The following is a 26,259-nucleotide window of genomic DNA, read 5'->3' as shown; positions in this document are numbered from 1 at the left end:
CTTTTATATTTTCATCCACAGACTAGTATGAGGGCTTGTTTTTTGCGCGACCAGTTTTCTTTTGTAATGATATAACTCATTATATCATAAAATGTATGGCGCAACCAAAAAACACTATTTTTGTGGGGAAATTAAAAAGAAAAATCAATTTTGCTAATTTTGGAAGGTTTCGTTTTCACGCTGTACAATATACGGTAAAAATGACGTGTGTTCTTTATTATGAGGGTAAATACGATTAAAATGATACCCATTGTTACATACTTTTATATTATTGTTGTGCTTAAAAAAAATATCACAAACTTTTTAACCAAATTAGTACGTTTATAATCCCTTTATTTGATGACCTCTAACTTTTTATTTTTCCGTATAAGCGGTGGTATGAGGGCTCATTTTTTGCGCCATGATCTGTACTTTTTTTTGATACCACATTTGCATATAAAAAACTTTTAATACATTTTTTATAATTTTTTTTAAATAAAATGTATTAAAAAAAGTAGCAATTTTGGACTTTTTTTTTTACGTTCACGCCGTTCACCGTACGGGATCATTAACATTTTATTTTAATAGTTCAGACATTTACGCACACGGTGATACCAAATATGTCTATTAAATTAATTTTTTACGCTTTTTGGGGGTAAAATAGGAAAAAACGGACGTTTTACTTTTTATTGGGGGAGGGGATTTTTCACTTTTTTTACTTTTAAATTTTTTTTACATTTTTTTTTTACACTTGAATAGCAGCACTGCGGGCGATCAGATCATTCATTGAAATCGCGTACTGCCGCAGATGCCGGGATCTGTATTGATCCCGGCATCTGAGGGGTTAATGGCGGACGCCCGCGAGATCGCGGGCGTCGGCCATTGCCGGCGGGTCCCTGGCTGCGTTCAGCAGCCGGGATCAGCCGTGCATGACACGGGCATCGCTCCGATGCCCGCGGTTATGCACAGGATGTAAATGTACGTCCTGGTGCGTTAAGTACCACCACACCAGGACGTACATTTACGTCCTGCATCCTTAAGGGGTTAAAGGGGGTACTCCAGTGGAAAACTTTTTTTTTTTTTTTTTTTTTTTATCAACTGGTGCCAGAAAGTTAAACAGATTTGTAAATTACTTCTATTAAAAAATCTTAATCCTTCCAGTACTTATTAACTGCTGAATACTAAAGAGGACATTATTTTCTTTTTGGAACATAGAGCTCTCTGCTGAATCACGAGCACAGTGCTTTCTGCGGACATCTCCTGTCCAGAGTAGGAGAAAATCCCCATAGAAAACATATGCTGCTCTGGACAGTTCCTAAAATGGACAGAAATGTCAGCAGAGAGCACTGTGCTCGTGATGTCAACAGAGAGCTCTGTGTTCCAAAAAGAAAAGAATTTCCTCTGTAGTATTTAGCATCTAATAAGTACTGGAAGGATTAACATTTTTTAATAGAAATAATTTACTGTTGCCATTTTGCGGCGTACAATACATAGTATTGTACAGTCAGGCACTCTGCCACCCTTGCTTGCATCCAGACACACTGTACTTAAAATATTTAAATTACGCAGTTATTGGTTTATTTTTACAGTGACAAAGATAGAATTGCTCCGTGAACGCCGCCTAGTGCGGTCGGGAAATGGCATTAACCTTCACCATAGAGAAACTCTAACAAGACACATGAGACAAACGTAAGTTTCTCTGTATTAATATATAGTGATACAAAGTTGGTACAATTCTGTGACACGGACACAATAACTGGATTGTTCACTTAATAGCATTTTTCTCCAATTTTTGTTTTGCCTAGTGAACGAAATCAATATCAATATATTTATCAGAACTTTCCTATCTCATACAGAAAATAATAAACCAACTGTACTAAGTAAGTGTATTCCCATATGGGTGTTTCTTTTTATGTGCGCCGATACACAAGTTGAATTGTTCCTCTGAGTCTACACTTTTTTTGGGCCCCAGCCAGGACCCATATTGCTGTATCTTGGCTGCCTAAAATGGGAAGCAATTCCTGCGCCAGTGATTACACACTTGTTATTTCTATTAACAAATCTGTTTAACTTTCTGGCACCAGTTGATTTAAAAAAAAAAAAAAAAATTTCTACCGGAGTACCCCTTTAAAGATGTTTCTACTTGGAGTGGGGACAAATATATAGGTTCACATATGTCCGGCATCCGGCATAGGTGAACTTGGCCTAGATCTCGATGCAACTGATGCCACAACTGATGACAAGTTGTCATCAGTTGTTTGGCATCCAGCGTCCATTGTTTCTGGACAGCGGACAGCGGAACACAGCAAGCTGTGCTCCCTTGTCGAGTGCCCTCTGACATCTCCAACCATCTGACGTCAAAATTGGGAGCTGGAAGATTGTGAACTGTCCCATTCAAGTGATTGGGATCAGTTCTAGCATCAGTTTCCCTCTGGTGCACGCCGGAGTGAAACTATGTCGGACGCTTGATATAAGTGAACCCAGCCTTACTTCTCAGCTGGAGACAATTCTTGGGTAATACACCTTCTAAACACAAGAGGTTTTGTGAATCAACATGACCAAACTCAAAGTTGACTTGACTTGGTTAGAAATTTGAAACAATTTGCGCGACCAGTTTTCTTTTGTAATGACATAACTCATTATATCATAAAATGTATGGCGCAACCAAAAAACACTATTTTTGTGGGGAAATTAAAAAGAAAAATCAATTTTGCTAATTTTGGAAGGTTTCGTTTTCACGCTGTAAGCCTTGCTTGTTTACTGCACAACAGTCTTTGCCAGTAGGGATCAACTAGCAGAGCTGCTTTTCTTGCCTAAGCCGGGTATAGAACTAAATGGTTTTGACTGGTTTCAGCCCAATGCTGAGAGGGTTGGACTTGGGACACTACTGCCTTAGAACATTCTAGAAACCTCTAGCAGAAGCCAGCCTGAAGGAATGTCATGTGACCCAATCCTCACACACTTTTATATATTTGCACCAATGGTGGCAGTACAAAAAAATTAACCCTTGCACAACACTTCAGTGTATTCACATGTGAAGTGTAAAAGCAATGTAATACTGTACATTAGACATGTTTAACTTAACAACATCTGAGCAGGAATGTATTGTCCTGATGAGTCCTGATAATGTCCTGATGTGTCCTGATAGTGCAGTGTCTATGACTGCATTACAAATCTTCATACTACAGCAGCTTGTAGAAGGGTACTTGGACACTGTAGTTTAGCACCAACATCATATAAGAAGCAACGCCAACAAACTAGACAGGTTGGTAGTTCAAAAGTCTGAAAAAGCTGGGTGACAATCATAGTGGAAGCTGTAATGGGGCCATCATTATTTGTCACCCAGCTTTCTAAAAAACAGATAAAATTAAAGAACAGCTGGATGCAATTTCTATAAGAAGCAGACACCAGGACAAATGATAACATACCTATTTTTACTTTATTTTCATTTGGGACAACACTGAACCCAGATCCGGTCAGTGTGACTCGAGAACCTCCATACAGGGATCCATACTGTGGAACAATGCTGTTCACTTCCAGAATATATTCAACTGATGTTTCATTGGTCAAGCTGCAAAAAAAACAGAGGCTAGCTACAAAACATCCACCCATCACTTCACTGTATTTACATCAACTGGTGGTGTACAACTTGATGTCCCATTCACACGTAAACTGAATGAGGTTGAGCTAGAATACCAGGCACAGCCCATAGACAAGGCCAGGCACAGCCCTAAGACAAGGCCAGGCACAGCCCATAGACAAGGCCAGGCACAGCCCAAAGACAAGGCCAGGCACAGCCCATCGACAAGGCCAGGAACAGCCCAAAGACAAGGCCAGGCACAGCCCATAGACAAGGCCAGGCACAGCCAAAAGACAAGGCCAGGCACAGCCCATAGACAAGGCCAGGCACAGCCCATAGACAAGGCCAGGCACAGCCCAAAGACAAGACCAGGCACAGCCCAAAGACAAGACCAGGCACAGCCCAAAGACAAGACCAGGCACAGCCCAAAGACAAGACCAGGCACAGCCCAAAGACAAGACCAGGCACAGCCCAAAGACAAGGCCAGGCACAGCCCATAGACAAAGGTGGTGCTCTTTCTGCAGGTTCAGTACTGGTGGGATAGGATGACAATGACCAGTATGTATGAGGATAGCAGTGTGCCTAAAAATAATCCATGGAAAACATACAACAAACTCCACATACATGGGACCTTGGTCAAGAGGAGAGCCATGAGCCTAAGATTAAAGGGAAGTTCTGCTAATGCTCTATAATCAGGGCCCAAGTCCTGCATGAATGGAGTTCCTGCACTTTTTCCACAGCAGGAACAATGTTCCCATCAGCAGGAGCCCTGCAGGACCAGCCTATGAATGGAAATCTTGGGTGAGTTCCCACACTTTTTTCCAAGGACTCGCCCCCTGTCTATAATAGATATATCTGAATGTTCATGTATAGCTCTTATATTTTGTACATGTATTCATGACATTGCTGGTACTTTTTAAGGTGTAAAAATATTTTTCTATTATGAAAGGTCATTGTAAACCAACACTGATACTAAAAGCCCTTAGAGATTTGCATTGACAATACTTCTAGTGAATAGGGGCTCTTTGCTTCCTATATCCGGATGCACATGGTAGATCCATGTGCATAAAGGTTGCACATTGGCATAGAGCATGTACTGTGGAGCAATAGACATCCATTTTACAGCCACATGGTGCTCCATAATGGAGAATATTTCCACAGTATGGTATCTGATGAAGCATACAAGTGTTTGTTTTACTCCTAAACCTACATATGAAATTGAGGGCATGATGCCTAAGAGTATAATCACATGCAGCAGCAGCCTTCATTGTTATGCAGTAAAAAATTATGAAGTTATTGTAAATGGGATTTTGGGTCATGGTGATTTTCTTAATTGAAAGTGGTACTCCAGTGGAAAACTTTTTTGCTTTAAATCAGCTGGCGACAGAAAGTTAAACAAATTTGTAAATTACTTCTATAAAAAAATCTTAATCCTTCCAGTACTTATTGGCTGCTGAATACTACAGAGGAAATTCTTTTCTTTTTGGAACACAGAGCTCTCTGCTGACATCACGAGCACAGTGCTCTCTGCTGACATCTCTGTCCATTTTAAGAACTGTCCAGAGTAGGAGAAAATCCTCATAGCAAACATATGCTGCTCTGGACAGTTCCTAAAATGGACAGAGATGTCAGCAGAGAGCACTGTGCTCGTGATGTCAGCAGAGAGCACTGTCTTCCAAAAAGAAAATAACTTCCTCTGTAGCATTCAGCAGTTAATAAGTACTGGAAGGATTAAGATTTTTTAATGAAAGTAATTTACAAATCTTTTTAACTTTCTGGCACCAGTTGATTTAAAAAAAAAAGTTTTCCACCAGAGTACCCCTTTAAAGGGTTGTCCCATTTGCTGAAGCCCCAGTGATAACTGGAACATTGCAACTGGACCAAGTAATACATAGTAGCGGAAAGCACACGCTTAAGAACTTCACTCCCCAGCTCACAGCAATCTCCATTGGCTCCATAAAATTATACTGGGTCGGTAGGATGGAAATTGCAGCAAGACAGATCAGTGTGCTCATCAAATTTTGTGCAAATATCTGCAACTTTTTAAGCTTGAAGCCAGACGTAATGTCTTTTTAAATTCCCTCCATAGAATAATGTATTGCAAAAATAACAAAAAATACCAAAAACATTATAATTACCTGGATATTGCAAATCCCCAGTTTCCAACTTTCACAAGGACATTGTACTTCCCAGGAGGAAGTGCAGGCAGAAGACACATTATTTTAGTTGGAGTCCACTCCAAGAGCTGACATGGTTTATTCCCAAGAGACACAGCATTGTCCACTGACTCATTCTGGAAGTCAGAGCCTGAAATAGTCAGGGTTATATTACCCAAAACACTACTGGTACTTGGGTTGATTTCTGTGATGGTTGGTGCAGAGGTAGAGGTAAAATTGAAGGCATCATGTAAAGTTTCATTAAATCCATTTGTGAAAACAGTGACATCAGCAAAGCCTTCTGCTCCCTGCAAAAAAAAATAAAAAAATACATATTTCATGTAAGAAAATTTTATTTAAAAAAATATGTGGCTAACATTCATATTTCACTTAGATTACTGTAAAAGAGATTGCCCCACACCCTCAAATATAAAAAACAAACACAAACAGCTAACACAATATTGATACAACACATCCGTAACAGTGACTTACCGCAGAGGTGAGGCAGTTGACCACGCTTAGATTGGCAAAGACCACAACACATTTACTGTCACCAAGTTCTACTGCTGAGCTCTTACTAAATCCAGAGCCATGAATTGTTACTAATGTGCCGCCTAGAAATAAATGATATTTACAAGGATAAATGCAAACAAGCAAGGCAATATGTAAGAGAGTGAAAAAACTAAATGGAGTCATTAACTTCACCAGGGTATCCTAATGCTTTATGGTGGGTTCTCTAATACAGGACTAAAAAGGCATCATGATTGCGGGATACTATGAATTACTCTGAGACACTTTTCAGAGTGATTATAGCTTGAATATACTGCTGGGACCTGAGTAAGTAGACCCGGGGTGGGTCCCGATGGCTGCTCCCTGTCTGGTCATCTTGAGTGATGCGCCTCTCCCTATACACTGCTAGGGAGAGATGCCTAACTTAAGCTGGAATTTTAGGTTTGTAAACTCCCATTCCTGTGTTTTAGTATATTTCTGTAACCATTTCCTTGCTGTGCTGCTGTTGTTGTTTTTTTTTTTCTTATACAGCACCTAGTTAACCCACTGACTCAGTAACCCTTCCTTTCCCCACATGTCATCTAGTATTGTACTGTTTAAATCCCCAGCCCAACACAGTGAAACCTGTTTAGTCCAGAGTACTTTCTGCAGCACTTTGTCATGGAGAGAGAAGTATGTTCTGTGCTGTGATTGGTCAGAGAAGTAAGGGAAAGGAAGTTCATGTATGTGTACTTCTGCCAAACAGCCAAGCTCCAGTCCGATCCCGTGAAATGAAGAAAATGAGAAATAGCTGTATACCATGAAGGGAACTCTAAGAGCACTTACATCACCTTGTCTCAACACTAAGGGGTAATCTAACAACAGCATGCAGGTTTTTAAAAGTTTTTTTTTTTTTTTTTAATGGCAAGTACACTTAAATGATTCCATTTTTTTTAATCCAAAGTTGGCCATATCATGCCACATATATGTCAAGTTTAGAGAAAAATCAATAAAGTGCACATCTGTATATGTGCGGGCACTTTCCATATACAGTGGGGCAAAAAAGTATTTAGTCAGCCACCAGTTGTGCATGTTCTCCCATTTAAAAAGATGAGAGAGGCCTGTAATTTTCATCATAGGTATACCCAAAGGTTTTCTATGGGGTTGAGATCTGGAGACTGGCTAGGCCACTCCGGGACCTTGACATGCTTTTTACGAAGCCACTCCTTCATTGCCCGGGCAGTGTGTTTAGGATCATTGTCATGCTGAAAGACTCAATGCCCTTGCTGATGGAAGGAGGTTTTCACTCAAAATCTCATGATACATGGCCCCATTCTTTCCTTTACTTGGATCAGATGTCCTGGTCCCTTAGCAAAAAAACAGCCCCAAAGCATGATGCTTCTCCCCCCCCCCCCCCCCCATGCATCACAGTAGGTATGGTGTTCTTTGGATGCAACTCAGCTTTCTTTCTCCCCTAAACACGATGAGTTGAGTTTTTACCAAAAAGTTCTACTTTGGTTTCATCTGACCATATGACGTTCTCCCAATACTCTTCAGGATCATCCAAATGCTCTTTAGCAAACTTCAGACAGGCCCAGACATGTACTTGCCTAAGCAGGGGGACACGTCTGGCACTGCATGATTTGAGTCCCTGGCGGCGTAGTGTGTTACTGATGGTAGTCTTTGTTACTTTGGTCCCTGCAGGTCATTCACTAGGTCCCCCTGTGTGGTTCTTGGGTTTTTGCTCACCGTTCTTGTAATCATTTTGACACCCAGGGTGAGTTCTTGCATGGAGCTCCAGATCGAGGGAGATTATCAGTGGTCTTGTTTTATTTCATTTTCTAATAATTGCTCCCACAGTTGATTTCTTTACACCAAGCTACTTGCCTATTGCAGATTCAGTCTTCCCAGCCTGGTGCAGGTCTACAATTTTGTTTCTGGTGTCCTTTGACAGCTCTTTGAAGACCAAAGAGGCCATAGTGGAGTTTGGAGTGTGACAATTTGAGGTTGTGGACAGGTGTCTTTTATAGTGATAACAAGTTCAAACAGGTGTCATTCATACAGGTAATGAGTGGAGGACAGAGGAGACTCTTAAAGAAGAAGTTGCAGGTCTGTGAGAGCCAGAAATCTTGCTAGTTTGTAGGTCACCAAATGCTTATTTTCCACTATAATTTGCAAATAAATTCTTTAAAAATCAGACAATGTGATTTTATGGATTTTTTTTCTCATTGTGTCTCTAATAGTTGAGGTATACCTATGATGAAAATTACAGGCCTCTCATCTTTTTAAGTGGGAGAACTTGCACAATTGGTGACTGACTAAATACTTTTTTGCCCCATTGTAAGTGCTATTGGTGATGCATTATAACTCCGTATAACATGGAGGTGTTGATTTCAATGGCCATAATAACATGAGTACAAACAAAATGGTATTAATGAACCACAATGAACGTAAGATGTATGTGTACTTTCATATAACTACATTTTCAGGGTAAACTTTTATGTGTATGTACATATGAAGGGTAGCATTATTTCCAGCCATTATTTATGTTTTATATGCATTTTTCAACAGCTTTTTTTTTTACCTGGGCTTGTAGGTGTAGACTAACTGCTATGATGTCTAACACTGCAGATAGCTGCTATAATATCTAACTTACACTGCAGATAGCTATGGCTAACATGCCTTTAGAAACATCAGCAGGGTAAGACATTATTAAGCAGCACTGAGTAATGTAAGCTGTAAATTCAGCGCTAAGTGAGATATAACATTACCTAGTTTTCAGCAGTGTCTATGTAGCAGTGTCTCTGTCTGTCTCCAGCCACATGCACACAGTTTTTGTTAATATTGGGGGAACCTGACGTTGGTTCTTCTACATTTGCTTAGCCTATTTTATAGGGCTTTATAAAAGTGATATCTAAAGTACAAAATAAAAAATCTCCTTAACTACCTGCAAGGCTTCCAGACGATGGTATGATTGAAGAGACAATAATATGGTAGGTAAAAGTCAAGTTTCCTCCTTGTGATATTGCGTATCCGAGTCCAGCAATGTATACAGAGATGGGGAATATTCCAGCACTTGCTTTTGGAACCTGACATTGTATCTCATTATCTTCATGTAAAACACACACAGAAATAAGAGCAAAATGAGTCAAAACAAACATGTTGTGCAATAGTCTAAATGCAAGTATCATTAAAGGTATCAACATGAGATCCGTTAATAAAAGGATGCGACCCTGGTGATCAGTTTGATCAGCAGAGACCAGCCACTCATAGTGGCCATTACATGGGTAATGTAGTATTACAAGGTGATTATTCATATAAAAGGGGATCATGTAATACATTGCTAGGCCAAGTCTGCCAGATCTGGACCTGCTGTTATCTAGTGACTCTCCAGGGGGGGCCTGGGTTGGGTGTCAATATATATATATATATATATATATATATATATATATATATATATATATATATGTACACAGTATATGTATACCTCGATATAATACAAGAAAACCTTTGTAGTGTATTGTATATTTTTTACTGTGCAAATGAACTTACCAGTGATGGCAAGAATGGTGCAAGTGAGATTTCCAATTGTCACATAGGTTGTGTCATTGCTGGTATTGCCAGAAAATCCAGTCCCATTTATTTTCAGTAATTCATTTTCTCCACTAACAACTGAGAAAAAGAATTGTTACTTACATAATTTAATGGATGGCTCTTAAAGGAGAGCTCCACTTTTCAACACACAGCTACAGCAGTCCACACTTGGACCTTTTGTAGATATTATACCCAATTTCTGTGTAATTTCTTTGCCATGTCTTTATACTGATTTTGAGTTACATTATGTTTCCCATTATGCAGTAGGAAAGCATTGTGGAAGCTTTGGTAAAAATTGCATAGTTAGGCCATGTTGTTGAGGTGGACATTCACATTAGATAAGTCTTGGCCAAATCCATAGTTTTTTGGTAGGATCAGCCCATAATCCAATGTGTATGGGAATTTCAATCAATTTCAATCAAATGTTTCAAAAATTGTTGATTAATTGGTAGGGGAATCTCCAAAGCCATTTTACCTGTATTGATGGAATAGATAACTGGTGTTTGTTTTGCATCCCAGGTGTAGTCACAGTTTCCAGAACACTTTGAAGGAATCCCATTTATGTAGACTTCAACCTATAATATATTAAACACACATTTGTTAGGCTGGGTTCACACCACGTTTTGTTAAATACGGCTCCCGTATAAGGTTGGGAGGAGGGGGGCGGGGCTTAATCATGGCACCCGCATTCAGCAGTATTCGGGAACCGTATTTAATGTATGTCTATGAGCCGACCGGAGTGAACCGCAGCCTCCGGTCGGCTTAGTTTTCGGCCGTATGCGGTTTTCCGACCGCAGGCAAAAACGTGGTCGACCAAGCCGTATTTAACAAAAAGTGGTGTGATCCCAGCCTTAAAGGGGTATTCCAGGAGAGAAAAATTATTTTTACATCAACTGGCTCCAGAAAGATAAACAGATTTATAAATACTTCTATTAAAAAATCTTAATCCTTCCAGTAGTTATCAGCTGCTGAAGTTGAGTTGTTCTTTTCTGTCTGACAACAATGCTCTCTGTTGATACCTCCGCTTGTCTCAGGAACTGTCCAGAGTAGAAGCGAATCCCCATAGCAAACCTCTAATGCTTCGGACAGTTCTGGAGACAAGCAGAGGTGTCAGCAGAGAGCAATGTTTTCAGAAACAAGAACAACTCAACTTCAGCAGCTGATAACTACTGGAAGGATTAAGATTTTCTAATAGAAGTAAATAGCACATCTGTTTAACTTTCTGGAGGCAGTTGATATATAAAAAAAAGTTTTCCCCTGGAATACCCCTTTAATAGAAATGGGGCAAACACCTCCCCTGTCCTATAAGAAAAAAATAAAATAAAGGACAAGTTTTAGGCTAGACTTCCACTAAGGGTTTTAAGCCAAAAACGCCCCAAAAATGCCCATTCTGCCGCACAGAGTTTTTTCCTTGAAGAAAGGACGCAAACAGATGTTAGCTGAAAGTCAATAGGGAACTGCAAAATGCCATATCCACTTGGCATTTTTCAGTTTGGAGTTTCTTTTTTAATCCTTTTGGCGCTTTTCAGTTATTTTGGGCTCAGAGGTGGTTTTAAAAAAAACTACCTCGAGTTGAGACTATGGCTTTTTTTCACTGGAGTGAATAAAAAATGCAGGTTTTAACATTGGTCTTTTTGCTGGCTCTTTTGTTTTTTACTTTAGCAATCTAAAAAGGAATGGAGTTAGCTTTTTTGATTAAACTTTGTAGGTTACTTTAAAGTGTACCTGTCGCCAAAATAAACTTTTAAAATATTGTTCCTTATGTTATTATAAGACACTTAAAAGTTAAAGTTCTGAACCTTTATATGTTTTTAATGTGATTGAAAAAACAGCCACTAGGTGGCTCTGTTCTGTTCCCAAACAGTTAATTTGATCTCCACCTGGACTTGCAGAAGTCAAAATTCAGGAAGTGCATGCGGGGCATGGCAGGGCACAGCTCTCGCAGGCTTTAGGTACGTCGCCCCTGCTGGGGAACGCTCACTTTCTCCTGCCGGGAGCTCACACAATGTGAGCAAGGGGAAAGGTATGATTCACAGCTTTTTAAAGCTCAGAATTAAATAAATAAATCATGCAGTAGGGATGTCAAAAAATTATAGGGAACAAAAATTAATATTTTTTTAAAACCAAATTTTTTATAAATTTTTATAAATCAGGTACCAATTAATGTGAGCAGACAGGGACATAAAAATGTAGCCACAATATAAAAAATTGATAAAGTAGAATGTAATTGTAAAACTAAGATATATATAATTTTTTAATTTTGTAAAACTTTTTATTTTTAATGTATTTTAATAATGTAATTTAGAAACTGATTTATTTTAACTACTGTTAAACTTTATTAGCTATATTTCCGTCATTATTTATGCAGAACTATTCCTCCCAGCATGGAACAGAGGCTGTTCCATGCTGGGAACTGTAGTACCTGCAGTAAAGGACAGATCACACCAGGTCTCATTCTTGAGACCCGTTGCAATCTGGACCTATAATTCTGAGAAGCGGGTGGCACTCTGCAGCGCTCCGCAATCCCTACTATGAACTCCGGCCGTCCAGTGAAGCGAATAGAGCTTCACATCACTGATTCATATTTGCCGCTGAGAGTGGTGAATGGACAGATGGTGCCGGCCAATCACAACTCTCAGTGCCAAATATAAAGTGTGCCACTTGTGTCTGTTCCATGCTGGGAGTAGTAGTAGTACCTAAATAATGATGGAAAAATAGTTAATAAAGTTTAGCAGTAGTTAAAATAAATCTCAATTTATAAATTATACTATTTAAAATACATTATTAATAAAAAGTTTTACAATATTAATATATATATATACATATATATATATATATATATATATATATATATATATATATATATTAGTTTTCCAATAACATGACCCCTTTATCCATTTTTAATATTGCGGCTACATTTTTATGTCCCTGCCCGCTCACATTAATTGTGTGATACTTTCTCTTTAAGACCTTATTCTCAAGCAACATCTCTTGTCCCATTAGACACCCTATCATGTGGATAAGGCATATACGTCCATAGTGGGAAAACCCCTTTATATACTTTTAAAGGGGTACTCCGGTGGAAAACATTTTTTTTATTTTTTATTAACTGGTGCCAGAAAGTTAAACCGATTTGTAAATTACTTCTATTTAAAAATCATAATCCTTCCAGTACTTATCAGCTGCTATATAATACAGAGGAAGTTCATTTCTTTTAGAATTTATTTTCTGTCTGTCCACGGTGCTCTCTGCTGACACCTCTGTCCATATCAGGAACTGTCCAGAACAGGAACAATTACCTATAGCAATCATCTCATGCTCCAGACAGTTCCTCACATGGACAAAGGTGCCAGCAGAGAGCACTGTGATCAGACAGAAAGGAAATTCAAAAAGAAAAGAACTTCCTCAGTATTATACAGCAGCTGATAAGTACTGGAAGGATTAAGATTTTTTTTTTAATAGAAGTAATTTACAAATCTGTATAACTTTCTGGCACCAGATGATTAAAAATAATGTTTTCCACCAGAGTACCCCTTTAAGCCTTGTTTCCTGGACTCTTGAATGACATATACGGAATGATCTGTCAACTCCTACTGATCTAGACAGATTTGTTGCAAAGAACTGTAGATGGGCGACAACACAAAAGGAAGTAAATTACTAAAAAAAAAATTGCACTATCAATACTACTATTAGAAAATTGCAGAAACATCCACCATAAAGGGATTAAAGTAGTTTTTGCACCATAGAATTGCGTGGCATATCTACAAGATGTAAATAAAAGCTTGATAAGTGGCATCCTAGTCCTACATAAGTAAAGGAATAATGCTCTACTCTTACAGCACCATCGTTATAAGTATTAATGATGTATTAATCCATGTAAATGTTACATACCTGTGGCATTTTGTTTAATGTTCTCACAAGATCTCCAAGCAGGTGTTGACGAAACAATCCTCCGCTGGTTACCTTTACTGTGGACACTGAGGCTTGAATACCAGTTACCTTGGAATCATTTACCTAAGACCCAAGGCCAAGAATTAATAACTTCTTTTTTTTTTGTGTTACCTGAAATCAATATATATTTGTGTATTTTTTAAAGGAAAACAAAATGCTAAAGAATGTCCTTCTCACAAACCTCACTTTGGCAGGAGCCCTCCACAATACTATGTCTCCATTGGGACATAACTAAGCTATAAGAAGCTAATTCCACTCATGCCACAAGTGAATTATCTACATTAAATTAGCTCAACTATTGTTCATCTCTGTGAAAAAGACCACCAAAATTATTAAGAGAATAGTTTACATGAGTATGCTCAGGATACATAACTTCCTAAATATAGATTTAGCAGAACTGTTTTTGTCATTTAACTGTATGAGTCTGCATTTTTGCATTGCCAATATGGCCACATTTTAACATTAGTATAATAGCTGGAACATCTGAACCTTTAATGGTTTAATTGAATTGGAGTAAGGTCACCATACGGCTGTGAAACTGGAGTTACTCTAAGAGACAATGTAGCAGGCAGGATTGTAGCTAAAGAGTTGTAGCTGGGAATGTGCCTGAGGAGCTAATTTTCACTGGGGCCACCAGCAAGCCACTCTGGGACAGCAGAGTAAAGGACAGCCGAGCTATAATTGTTAGGTAGGTTTAGATACAGTCTTAAAGGGGTTATCAGGCCAAAGACATCTTATCCCCTATCCAAAGGCTAGGGGATGAGACGTCTGATCGTGGGGGGGGCCCGCCGCTGGGACCCCCACGATCTCAGTGCAGCACCTGTATTCTATGCAGGGCAGCGTCTCCAGTCTCGGAAAGCTCCTTGTTTCTGGGACTGTGGACGTGACGGGACTGGGGTGTGGTGTTACATCATGTCCCCAATCCCGGAAACAAAGAGCTTTCCGAGACTGGAGATGCAGCCCCGCATAGAATGCAAGTATTGCTCTATGGCCGGATAACCCCTTTAAGTGATAAGACTAATAAGTTGTGCCACATGATGAAAGGTTTTTTCCACCTGCCAGCTCTGCCATATCTTCTAAAATTGAAACAAAAAATAGTAGACTGCTGAATGCTTATGCTATGGCTGTTAGGTCAAGCGGATCTAATAGCCATGAAAGGGTTTGGATGAGCTCCATATCTGAATAGTTGAATGACTTGTATACCTGTAGCAGTGGCTGGTATCCTGCAGCTGTTAAGAACTTTACTTGCCATGTGTATCCTCTGCAGTCTCCATTTCTTGAAAGTACGGAAACTTGGCCTAGTTCTGGAATTCCCTCTAATGCGTATTGTAGATCAGCAGTTGAGCTGTCTACAGCAAGATCTGTAGAACAACCAAAGGAACGTGGTTATTGACTGATTGTCATAAGCGATATTATCATGAAAAGTAACATTGGTTTTACCAGTTATCAAGGCTGGCATTAGGGGTGTGTACATGGTACATTAATTACCCCTCCTGAAGGGGGTGCTACCACTAAGTGCCTGTCCCCTGAGGCTTTTGACCACTACAAATCCTACTATTAATAATATAACACTATTACATGTATTTAACATGTATTTAGGCACTGTATACGAATGTTACACTGCCATATTGTAAACCCCTGTTGGGTAATGAATGGTGGTATTTTAGTATTGTGTGGCAGCATACAACATTATATTCTGAATAACAGAATGAATCACAACACTGACACTTCATCCCCTTTTATTACACTCCTATGTGTCAGAAATTGTGGAACTGTTTTTTTTTGTGATTTTTTTAAACATGACACCAAAGTGGTATATTTATTCAATATATTTATGCCATTAAATTGTAAACAATAGAGTGAATATAGAAAACAGGACAGCACTCACAATCCAACTTAAGCTTTTATTCAAGCGTGTGATGACATCGGGTGTGTGCCCAGCCGGGACAGGCTGTTTCACGCTATCACAGCGCTTCTTCAAGCCGGTGTACACCAGCTTTAAGAAGCCCTGTGATAGCGTGAAACAGTCTGTCCCGGCGTTGCTCTCTGCCTCCACCTGGGCACACACCTGATGTCATCACACGCTTGAATAAAAGCTGAAGTTGAATGGTGAGTGCTGCTCTGTTTTCTATATTCACTCTGCTATTTCATCTTTATAGGCATTGGACCACTGTTTGCCATCTGTTATCTGGATTATACTGTTGCCATCCTCCAGTAGCCATTTCACCCTAGTCATGTTAGTGCCAGACCAACCTGTCTCTGATACATTTTGAAAGGGTAAACAATGTCTTGATAAATATGTCCCTCTAAGTCCAACTAAATAACGAGATGTAACCATACCATTTATCTGTCTTCCATAAGCTTGAATACCGAATGTTCCTCCAATGGGAGGGGATGCCACCTGGGTTCTGTTTATCTGGACTGATACATTTTGTGTTGCAGGGGATATGGAATAGATTGCTGAATTTGAGCTATTGAAAACTTTCTATGAAAAAAGGTAGAATACAGTAAATATCGATAAGGATTAGCATTAGCCACCTGCAGTCAAACCATTTAGACATATCGGTAAATTCATCCTTTCTTGAAGTCAGTAAAGAATGGAAGTATGAAGGCAGGCGGCTTTATGAGAAGAGACATTGTTGGGCCTTTATATGGTGTTGTATTTATGTGTAATATAGCATCAGACGTAACATGGCACAATTCATGCAGGTTACAACAGAAAATTCTTCCGTATGTCTCTGCATAAATCTCTATGGGTGCCATACTACAGAACTGTCCTAATGGTAGCAGGCATGTAGACAGCAACGTATTGAGATAACTGAAAAGGTGTTTCCAGATTACCAATAATAGAATCTGAATAGGCTGGGGCTGTAAATATGCATCTCCCACTTTGGTCGCCATGTTATGCTATATTCAGCTGCAATCACTGCAATGTCTGTCCAGAAGGGTCTTCATCCCAGAGATCACAGTTTCTTACAGAAAACATGAGACCATTATGTTCACTGCAACCTTCAACCCTTGTTTAACAAATCACTACATTTTATTACTCTTAATCTTAAAATATATATATATATATATATATATATATATATATATATATATATATATATATTCCCTAGTACACATAAATAAAAAAAATTAAAGGGGTATTCCAGGAAAAACTTTTTTTTTTTTGTATCAACTGGCTCCAGAAAGTTAAACAGATTTGTAAATTACTTCTATTAAAAAATCTTAATCCTTTCAATAATTATCAGCTGCTGAAGTTGAGTTGTTGTTTTCTGTCTGGCAACAGTGCTCTCTGCTGACATCTCTGCTTGTCTCGGGAACTGCACAGAGTAGAAGAGGTTTGCTATGGGGATTTGCTTCTAAACTGGGCGGTTCCCGAGACACGTGTCATCAGAGAGCACTTAGACAGAAAAGAACAGCTCAACTTCAGCAGCTCATAAATACTGAAAGGATTAAGATTTTTTAATAGATATGCTTATCCCCCCCCCATCTAACCCCCCCTCCCACACCCACCCTGAGCCGAGGAGAGAAAAAAAATACATACATATTTTTTGTTATTCTATGAATGGTCTATGATATTTTTTTGTAAAAATGGAATTGAAAATAAATAAATAAAGATTTTTTTATAGAAGTAATCTGTTTAACTTTCTGGAGCCAGTTGATATCTAATTTGCTTTTATGAAGAGGTGAGTAGAAGCCTTGACAGAGGAATGGCTGTGGATATAGTGTTTCTGGATTTTGCTAAAGCATTTGATACTGTCCCTCATAGACGTCTGACAGGTAAGTTAAGGTCTTTGGGTTTGGAAATTTTAGTTTGTAACTGGATTGAACACTGGCTCATGTATCGTACCCAGAGAGTGGTGGTCAATGATTCGTACTCTGATTGGTCCCCGATAATTAGTGGTGTACCCCAAGGTTCAGTACTGGGCCCGCTGCTGTTTAATTTATTTATCAATGATATAGAGGATGGTATTAACAGCTCTGTTTCTATCTTTGCAGATGACACCAAGCTTTGTAGCACAGTACAGTCTATAGAGGATGTGTATAGGTTACAAGATGACTTGGATAGACTAAGTGTCTGGGCATCCACTTGGCAAAGGAGGTTCAATGTGGATAAATGTAAAGTTATGCATCTGGGTACTAATAACCTGCATGCGTCGTATGTCTTAGGGGGGATTAAACTGGCAGAGTCACTGGTAGAGAAGGATCTGGGTGTACTTGTAGATCCCAGACTACAGAATAGCATGCAATGTCAGGCTGCTGCTTCCAAAGCCGGCATGATATTGTCATGTATCAAAAGAGGCATGGACTCAAGGGACAGGGACATAATACTCCCCCTTTATAAAGCATTGGTACGGCCTCACCTGGAATATGCTGTTCAGTTTTGGGCACCTGTCCATAAAAGGGACACTGCGGAGTTGGAAAGGGTGCAGAGACGCGCGACTAAACTAATATGGGGCATGGAACATCTTAGCTATGAGGAGCGATTAAAGGAGTTACAATTGTTTAGTCTTGAGAAGAGACGTTTAAGGGGGGATATGATAAACGTATATAAGTATATTAATGGCCCATACAAAAAATATGGAGAAAAACTGTTCCAGGTTAAACCCCCCCAAAGGACGAGGGGGCACTCCCTCCGTCTGGAGAAGAAAAAGTTTAGTCTCAAGGGGCAATACGCCTTCTTTACCGTGAGGACTGTGAATTTATGGAACGGTCTACCTCAGGAACTGGTCACAGCAGGAACAATTAACAGCTTTAAAACAGGATTAGATACATTCCTGGAACAAAATTAATGCTTATGAAGAAATATAAAATCCCATCCCTTCCCCAATATCCCGCCACACCCCTACCCCTTAATTCCCTGTTTGAACTTGATGGACATATGTCTTTTTTCGACTGTACTAACTATGTAACTATGTAACTATGTAACTATGATATATATAAAAAAGTTTTCCTGGATAACCCCTTTAAATAGGTATAAGATCACTCAGTAGGCCTCAAATTTTCACCACTGTAGTGTACAACCACTTTTTTCCATTTGTGGTGGGTTAGTAGAACTATATAGTTTTAGACTGGGGACACATCACTATGACAATAAAATACTTAAAGTGTTACTGTCACTGACAGAGATCTGCTGTGATCACGAGTTCTAACCCTGTGAAGTAAGCAGCAGTGCTCTTCACTCTCCAGCCAGCCACTACATCAAGTTCACTGAGCCAAAGAGAGAGGCACCTGCTGCTGTGCATTTCACCCGGCTGTAACTCGTAACCGCAGCTGGTCTCAGGACTGAGACTAGGTGCGATATAAACTTTTTACATCTCTAGACAACATGTCAAAATATTTTAACAGATGCACCTTACTATAGAACCAATGTAGAGTAAATCTATTTCAATACAATCAGATAGAGCTAATAAATGTGAAGCAGATAAATGCATATTCTTTGAAATCAGACCACAGAGATGCATACCAAGGCCATATTGCTTTCTGCCAATCAGTATCCTATTATAGCTATACAGATGTAGCTAGTATTACTGAGGTACATCCAATTTTCAAAATACATTAGCATATTAAGCCAAAAATGTGCACATCAGGAACTTGTGCATATATGAAAATTAAAGATACAATAAATTATTTCTATCCTCCATGTTTGCACGCCCAAATGGATATGTGGGTTATATACACAAAGAGATATGGGGTGAGATTTATCAAAACCTGTGTAGAGGAAGAGTGGTGCAGTTGCCCATAGCAACCAATCAGATTGCTTCATTCATTTTTCACAGGTCTATTTAAAAATGGAAAAAGCAATCTTATTGGTTGCTATGGGCAACTGCACCACTCCTCCTCTACACTTGTTTTGATAAATTTCCCCCATGGTATGTAATACACAGGAAACATTCTCGGACTCCTACAATAGGATCACCCTATCAGTGCATTACAGTGATGTGCATTACATATCAAAAAATGGATACATCAATATTAAATGTTTAGACCAGATACAACAATTTGTGTATAGAAAAAAAAATAGCCCCAACATGTTTCCCCACTTCCCCCTTATATATTGAGGTTCATCAGGGGATAGCCATATAAACATCAGATAAAAAGTGGCCTGGTAGGGAACATGTTCCAGATCTTCTCCAGGCCATGATGATGACACCTCCCACAGATGCTTGTGGTGGTGCCACATGCCAATATGATGCCATGGCTGTGGGAAAGAAATAAAAAGAGATATAGCTCTGTATCCAAACAGAGGTCCTTGCTGTGTTTATAAAGCTGTGTTTATAAAGTTTTTTACTTATGTTCCTCACAGTAAAAAAAAATCTACACATCCCATTACCTACCTCTGAAAATGCAGGCGCAAAAAGTGGAAAATTGTACCCACAGTTATATGGGGTAATAGTAATGGTATACTGGCTTTCAGAGGTGACAACAGATTTGGTCACACTGACATCCTGGATGAAGACTCCATTTTCTGACAAAGCAGGTCTCCTCCTATTCACTACAATATATAACAGTGATAGACAATGGTCATACAAGGAAATAAAAACAATTGTCCCATATGTGACATGGTTATTAAAAACAATGCAAATGTCATTAGACCCAAAAATGCGTAAAACAACTGTTCAGATCTGTTAAGTTCTATTGATCGAACGATTACTAGTAATAATTAACATCAGGGTCATCCAGGCTGTTATGATGGAAGAAAGCAGCCAGGACGTCCACATTATGAAGCATCACACCATTACACTGGGGTCCATAGAAATCAGTATGCCATCTGCAGATGACTAGATCCTCCAGATCACTATTACTCTAGATAAGTAGATAAGAGATCATGGACTATATATATATATATATATATATATATATATATATATATACATACAGTACAAACCAAAAGTTTGGACACACCTTCTCATTCAGAGTTTTCTTTATTTTCATGACTATGGAAAGTGTAGATTCACACTAAAGGCATCAAAACTATGAATTAACACATGTGGAATTATAGACATAACAAAAAAGTGTGAAAATATATCATATTCTAGGTTCTGGCTACCTTGCTTTGATTATTGCTTTGCACACTCTTGGCATTCTCTTGATGAGCTTCAAGAGGTAGTCACCTGAAATGGTCTTCCAACAGTCTTGAAGGAGTTCCCAGAGATGCTTAGCCCTTGTTGGCCCTTTTTGCCTTCACTCTGCGGTCCAGCTCACCCCAAACCATCTCGATTGGGTTCAGGTCCGGTGACTGTGGAGGCCAGGTCATCTGGCACACCACCCCATCACTTTCCTTCTTGGTCAAATAGCCCTTACACAGCCTGGAGGTGTGTTTGGGGTCATTGTCCTGTTGAAAAATAAATGATGGTCCAACCAAACGCAAACCAGATGGAATAACATGCTGCTGCAAGATGCTGTGGTAGACATGCTGGTTCAGTATGCCTTCAATTTTGAATAAATCCCCAACAGTGTCACCATCAAAGCCCCCCCACACCATCACACCTCTTCCTCCACACCAGCACACATGTGAAGTGAAAACCATTTCAGGTGACTACCTCTTGAATATCAACAAGAGAATGCCAAAAGTGTGCAAAGCAGTAATCAAAGCAAAAGGTGGCTACTTTGAAGAACCTAGAATATGACATATTTTCAGTTGTTTCACACTTTTTTGTTATGTATATAATTCCACATGTGTTAATTCATAGTTTTGATGCCTTCAATGTGAATCTACAATTTTCATAGTCATGAAAATAAAGAAAACTCTGAATGAGAAGGTGTGTCCAAACTTTTGGTCTGTACTGTGTGTATATATATATATATATATATATATATATATATATATATATATAATTTTTTTTTTTTTTTTCCTTTAAAAGGAAGTCTGTAATGTTAAACGCTTGATCTGTTGGCAGTATGTTATAGAGCAGGAGGAGATTAGAAGATTGATATATAGATTTTTTGAATATATTTTTTTTAATCATTTGCATTTTATATGTTTATTTCGTTTAATTTGGGTATAGAAGTCCAGTGAGTGGTCCTAATAAGTGACTGACACTTATCTCTGTATGCAAATAGGAAATGCTGTCAACTCCACCAACTGGACTCCTAAGCCTAGAATAAGTGGAGAGTTAAATCAATAAATGGTAAGTTATAGTAACTCTTTCCCCACAAAACTACACATAAATAAATGTTTTTTTGCGTAAAAGTTGGCTACAAAAAATTGACTTTTTTTTCAGAAAACAGGCGGAACCAAAACATGCGAACATGGCCTAAATCTGCTCAGCTCCTCCTGCTCTATAACTTTCTGCCCACAGATCACGCTGCATGTTCCAAGTGACAGATAAAATATATCATCCGCATTTTAATGCATATTTTTGGCTTTGACCTCAACTGGGAAGTCAACACACCACAGACAGACAACTATTTTTCCCATAAGAGGCAATGCAGGATCTGGCTGATTGTAGCAGATCTAGCAGATTTTTTTCTGGGGAAGTTGCTCAATAGTGTTGCTCGCGAATATTCGCAATACGAATTTTATTTGCGAATATCGCATATTCGCGAATTCGCGAATATTCGCGAATATAGCACTATATATTCGTAATTACGAATATTTATTTATTTATTTTATTTTATTTTTTTTTCACAGTACACATAACAGTGATCATCCCTCTCTGCTTCCAGCTTGTGTGGTGTAAAGAAGGCTCTAATACTAGTGTGTGAGACTGGTGTGCGAATTTTCGCATATGCAAAAATTTGCATATGCAAATTTTTGCGTGTGCGGGTTTTTGTATATGCAAATTTTCGCATATGTTAATTTCCGCATGCGCGAATATTTGCATATGCGAAAATAAAACACGAATATTCGCAAATATATGACGAATATTCGTCCATATATTCGCGAATTCGAATATGGCCTATGCCGCTCAACACTATTGCTCAACACCTACAGCAGGAAACATGTATAGTAGTGTTGTATGGCCGCCATTCAGGAGAATTCCTGTTATTGGCTCTTGACTCTGGTCCAGGCCTGGAAACCTGTATATATTGATGGAATGACCCCTGTAAGGATCTAAGCTAAAAAGAAGTAATGATTTGACATTTTGTGTGTACAACGTCCACAGTGACTTACCAATTGGACCATTTGTAGTTAAGATCTGACCAATGTACAGGACGTCCAAATAATACTCTTGGCTTGACATTAGGTTGATGTACAGCACTTTGAAATTTCTGCCCGAGTATTTGGTTTTAACAAGTTGCAGCAAATCTATACAAGTATATGTCCAGCTGAAAAAAGATGAGATGTTCACTATATGTAGAACAGTACTAAGGATACATCAATATACTGTATTTATATTTCAAGCACAATTGCTAAAAGGTATGCTCCCAAATTCTGTTTTTTTTTAAACAGTTATTTTATTTTTATTTTTTTCAAAATTAAAAGTTAAATTTTAACTGGAAAAATCTGTCTTTCTGTTATAATGTTTCTCTATTTATGATCTTATTCCAGCTTTGGCTTCGAAACCTGCATCAAAAAAACTGAAAGGGGGAAGACATTCTGAAAGTAAAGTTGTACTTTGGAGCCACGTCAGACTATCTTAGCATTGTTTCCCTATGTATCATGGCATCACAGGCGTACATGTTCTTATAGGGGTGAGAGCTCCAAATCCCATTTTCCCTTTACACAGTCATAGTGGTAAATGGAAAAATTCTGGCGGCTTACATCCGCCCCTAGGAGCACCCTTTAACAGCTGTTAGGGTGTATACTGTACATGTGAATGTGGGGAAATGCATTTTCCTGGGGCTACTCTACTGTACTAACTGTATTGATCTTACCTGTATAGCTACAGTATTTATGATATATTATTTTTTACCCTTAAAGGGGTACTTTGGTGGAAAACATTTTTTAAATCAACTGGTTCCAAAAATGTAAGTAGATTTGTAAATTACTAAAATAGTGAAGTAGGAATTCAGTTCACCTGTTTCGGCACATGCATGGTCAGCCTCAAAGCTCAAAGTGATTACCATAGGAGAAGGTGGAGCCAGCACTGAGTAAAAACATTCCTTTAATTACCGTATTTGTTGCCATATAAGACACACTTTTTCTTCCCCAAAACTGGGGGGGAAAAGTTGGTGCGTCTTATACGGCGAATACCTGCGGCCATCAACGGCCGGGACCCGCGGCTAATACAGGACATGACCGATCACGGTGATGCCCTGTATTAACCCTTCAGACGCGGCAATCAAAGCTGACCGCCGCATCTGATGCGAAAATAACACTAACCCGGCTGTTCAGTCGGGCTGTTCGGGACCGCCACGGTGAAATCGTCCCGCGTCGTCCCGAACAGCTTACAGGACACCGGGAAGTAACTTACCTGCCTCTTCGGTGTCTGCTCCGGGCCGGGATCCCCTGTATGGCCGGCGCTCTCCTTTGACGTCATCACGTCGTCGCGCACGCCGTCCCGTCATCCAATAGGAGCGGCGTGCGTAGCGACGTGATGACGGAGAGCGTGGATCTCGGGGAAGAAGACGTCCGGAGTGTCGGGAACACCACGGGGACGCTCCGGACCCGTCACCGCTCGTCACCGGGTCCGGAGCGGCAGGGACAAATGAGTACTACCTCCTATCCAGTGGTCTTCAACCTGTGGACCTCCAGATGTTGCAAGACTACAACTCCCAGCATGCCCGGACAGCCGTTGGCTGTCCGGGCATGCTGGGAGTTGTAGTTTTGCAACAACTGGAGGTCCGCAGGTTGAAGATCACTGTTTGGTGCAGAATCTTTTTTTTCTAGATTTTGCATCTTTAAAATAGGGTGCGTCTTATATGCCGGTGCGTCCTATAGGGCGAAAAATACGGTAAGTCATAGTAAAAGTCAATACAAAGGCAGGAAAAATGAGCACTAGGACAAAAGTGCATTAGGTCATAGTGGAAGCACCTCTGAAAGCCGATGTGTTTAAGGCCGATTGGCCTTTAGTCATGGCAGGACTCATAGTCATGCCATGACTAAAGGCCAATCGGCCTGAAACACGTCGGCTTTCAGAGGTGCTTCCACTATGACCTAATGCACTTTTGTCCTAGTGCTCATTTTTCCTGCCTTTGTATTGACTTTTACTATGACTTAATTAAAGGAATGTTTTTACTTAGTGCTGGCTCCACCTTCTCCTATGGTAATCACTTTGAGGGACATTTATCAATGTTTGCTTATGTATTCTTTTTTTTTGTAATTTTTTCCTTACTTTTTTTTTGCTTATGTGTGACTTATTTATCAACTGGTTTCAGCCTGTTGATAATTTTCTTTCACGTAAGCAATTTTTCCTTTTTTACTTTGGTAGTAGCTTTTTCTGCTCCATGTTTGAGCTGGAGTAAATTTAGTAAATTTTTAACCCTGTTGCAACTTCTTTGCGCAGTTGCGACTGTCGCAGTTAATAAATACCTGACTACCCGTAGTCCATTTTTAAATTATTACTACGTAGTTATTTTTGGAAAACTTGCTTTTCTCGCTTTCCAGTCAAAATGTCACACGAAAAATTGCGTAGTCGCAGTTGCGACAATTTTGCGACAATTATAGTAAAGAAAACCTGACTAAACACGTTGATAAATGTCCATATTTGTGATTTGTAAATTACTTCTATTTAAAAATCTTAATCCTTACAATACTTTTCAGCTGCTGTAAACTACAGAAGTTCTTTTCATTTTACATTTCTTTTCTTTCTGACCACAGTGCTCTCTGCTGATACCTCTGTCCATGCCAGGAACTGTCCAGAGCAGGAGCAAATCCCCATAGAAAACCTCTCCTGCTCCAGAAAGATCCTGATATGGACAGAGGGGTCAGCAGAGGGCACTGTGGTCAGACAGAAAATAAATTTAAAAATAAAAGAACCTCCTCTGTAGCATACAGCAGCTGATAAGTACTGGAAGACTTAAGATTTTTAAATAGAAGTAATTTACACATCTGTTTAACTTTACGGCACCAGTTGATCTTAAAAAAATTTTTTGTTTTTCACCGGAGTACCCCTTTAAGGTGGCATATATTGGATTTACTATACTCCATCAAACATGCATGGTGTAACTTTCTGTTTTCGCTATGTCTTAATTAGAGATGAGAGAAATTTTGAAAAGATTCGCCGATTCGCCGAATTTCCTGAAAAAATTTGGTTCAGTCCGAACTTATTTGTGGTGAATTTGTATTAAAAACGGCTATTTCTGGCCTACACGAGCCTCAATAGGGGTGTAGAACACTTTGCCTTGCTGTGACACGCATAGGGTGTGTGCTGGGTTAGTGAAATAATACTTTCCACTTTTGCCACCATGCTGACTGTCAACCATGCTACCACCTTGCTGGCTCCGCTGCTGCCTCAAGGGCAACCTGCAACCCTCTTCTCCTGATAATGAAGAAGCCCCTTCTTCACCCAGCTCTCAAGAGCGATCGGCTTCATCATCATCGAGTTGATGTCTGCACATCACTGATGTCCTCCTCAGGTTCCTCTGCATGTGCTTCAGGACCCTGAACCCTGCTGA

At 39.3% G+C, this 26,259-nt stretch overlaps 1 protein-coding gene across 4 annotated transcripts in view; it reads right to left on the bottom strand.

Moving 5' to 3' along the window:
- The window catches only part of LOC130274353 (fibrocystin-L-like), a 191,926-nt gene that overhangs the window by 95,033 nt on the left and 70,634 nt on the right, over positions 1-26,259 (bottom strand). For all 4 annotated transcript variants that reach the window (XM_056522599.1, XM_056522598.1, XM_056522600.1 and 1 more), the window contains 11 exons: positions 22,874-23,028; positions 20,094-20,251; positions 16,090-16,234; positions 14,953-15,110; positions 13,690-13,812; positions 10,274-10,373; positions 9,757-9,876; positions 9,152-9,313; positions 6,208-6,329; positions 5,698-6,023; positions 3,408-3,550 (listed from right to left, as the gene is read on the bottom strand). In XM_056522599.1, coding sequence (XP_056378574.1) covers positions 3,408-3,550; positions 5,698-6,023; positions 6,208-6,329; positions 9,152-9,313; positions 9,757-9,876; positions 10,274-10,373; positions 13,690-13,812; positions 14,953-15,110; positions 16,090-16,234; positions 20,094-20,251; positions 22,874-23,028 — 1,712 coding nt within the window. The remainder of the gene's footprint in view (positions 1-3,407; positions 3,551-5,697; positions 6,024-6,207; positions 6,330-9,151; positions 9,314-9,756; positions 9,877-10,273; positions 10,374-13,689; positions 13,813-14,952; positions 15,111-16,089; positions 16,235-20,093; positions 20,252-22,873; positions 23,029-26,259) is intronic.

The sequence above is a fragment of the Hyla sarda genome, chromosome 5 (assembly GCF_029499605.1).
Source record: "Hyla sarda isolate aHylSar1 chromosome 5, aHylSar1.hap1, whole genome shotgun sequence".
NCBI classification, from domain to species: domain Eukaryota; kingdom Metazoa; phylum Chordata; class Amphibia; order Anura; family Hylidae; genus Hyla; species Hyla sarda.
Note: the sequence above shows the minus strand (reverse complement) of the source record. Positions and strands in the feature narration are given on the sequence as shown.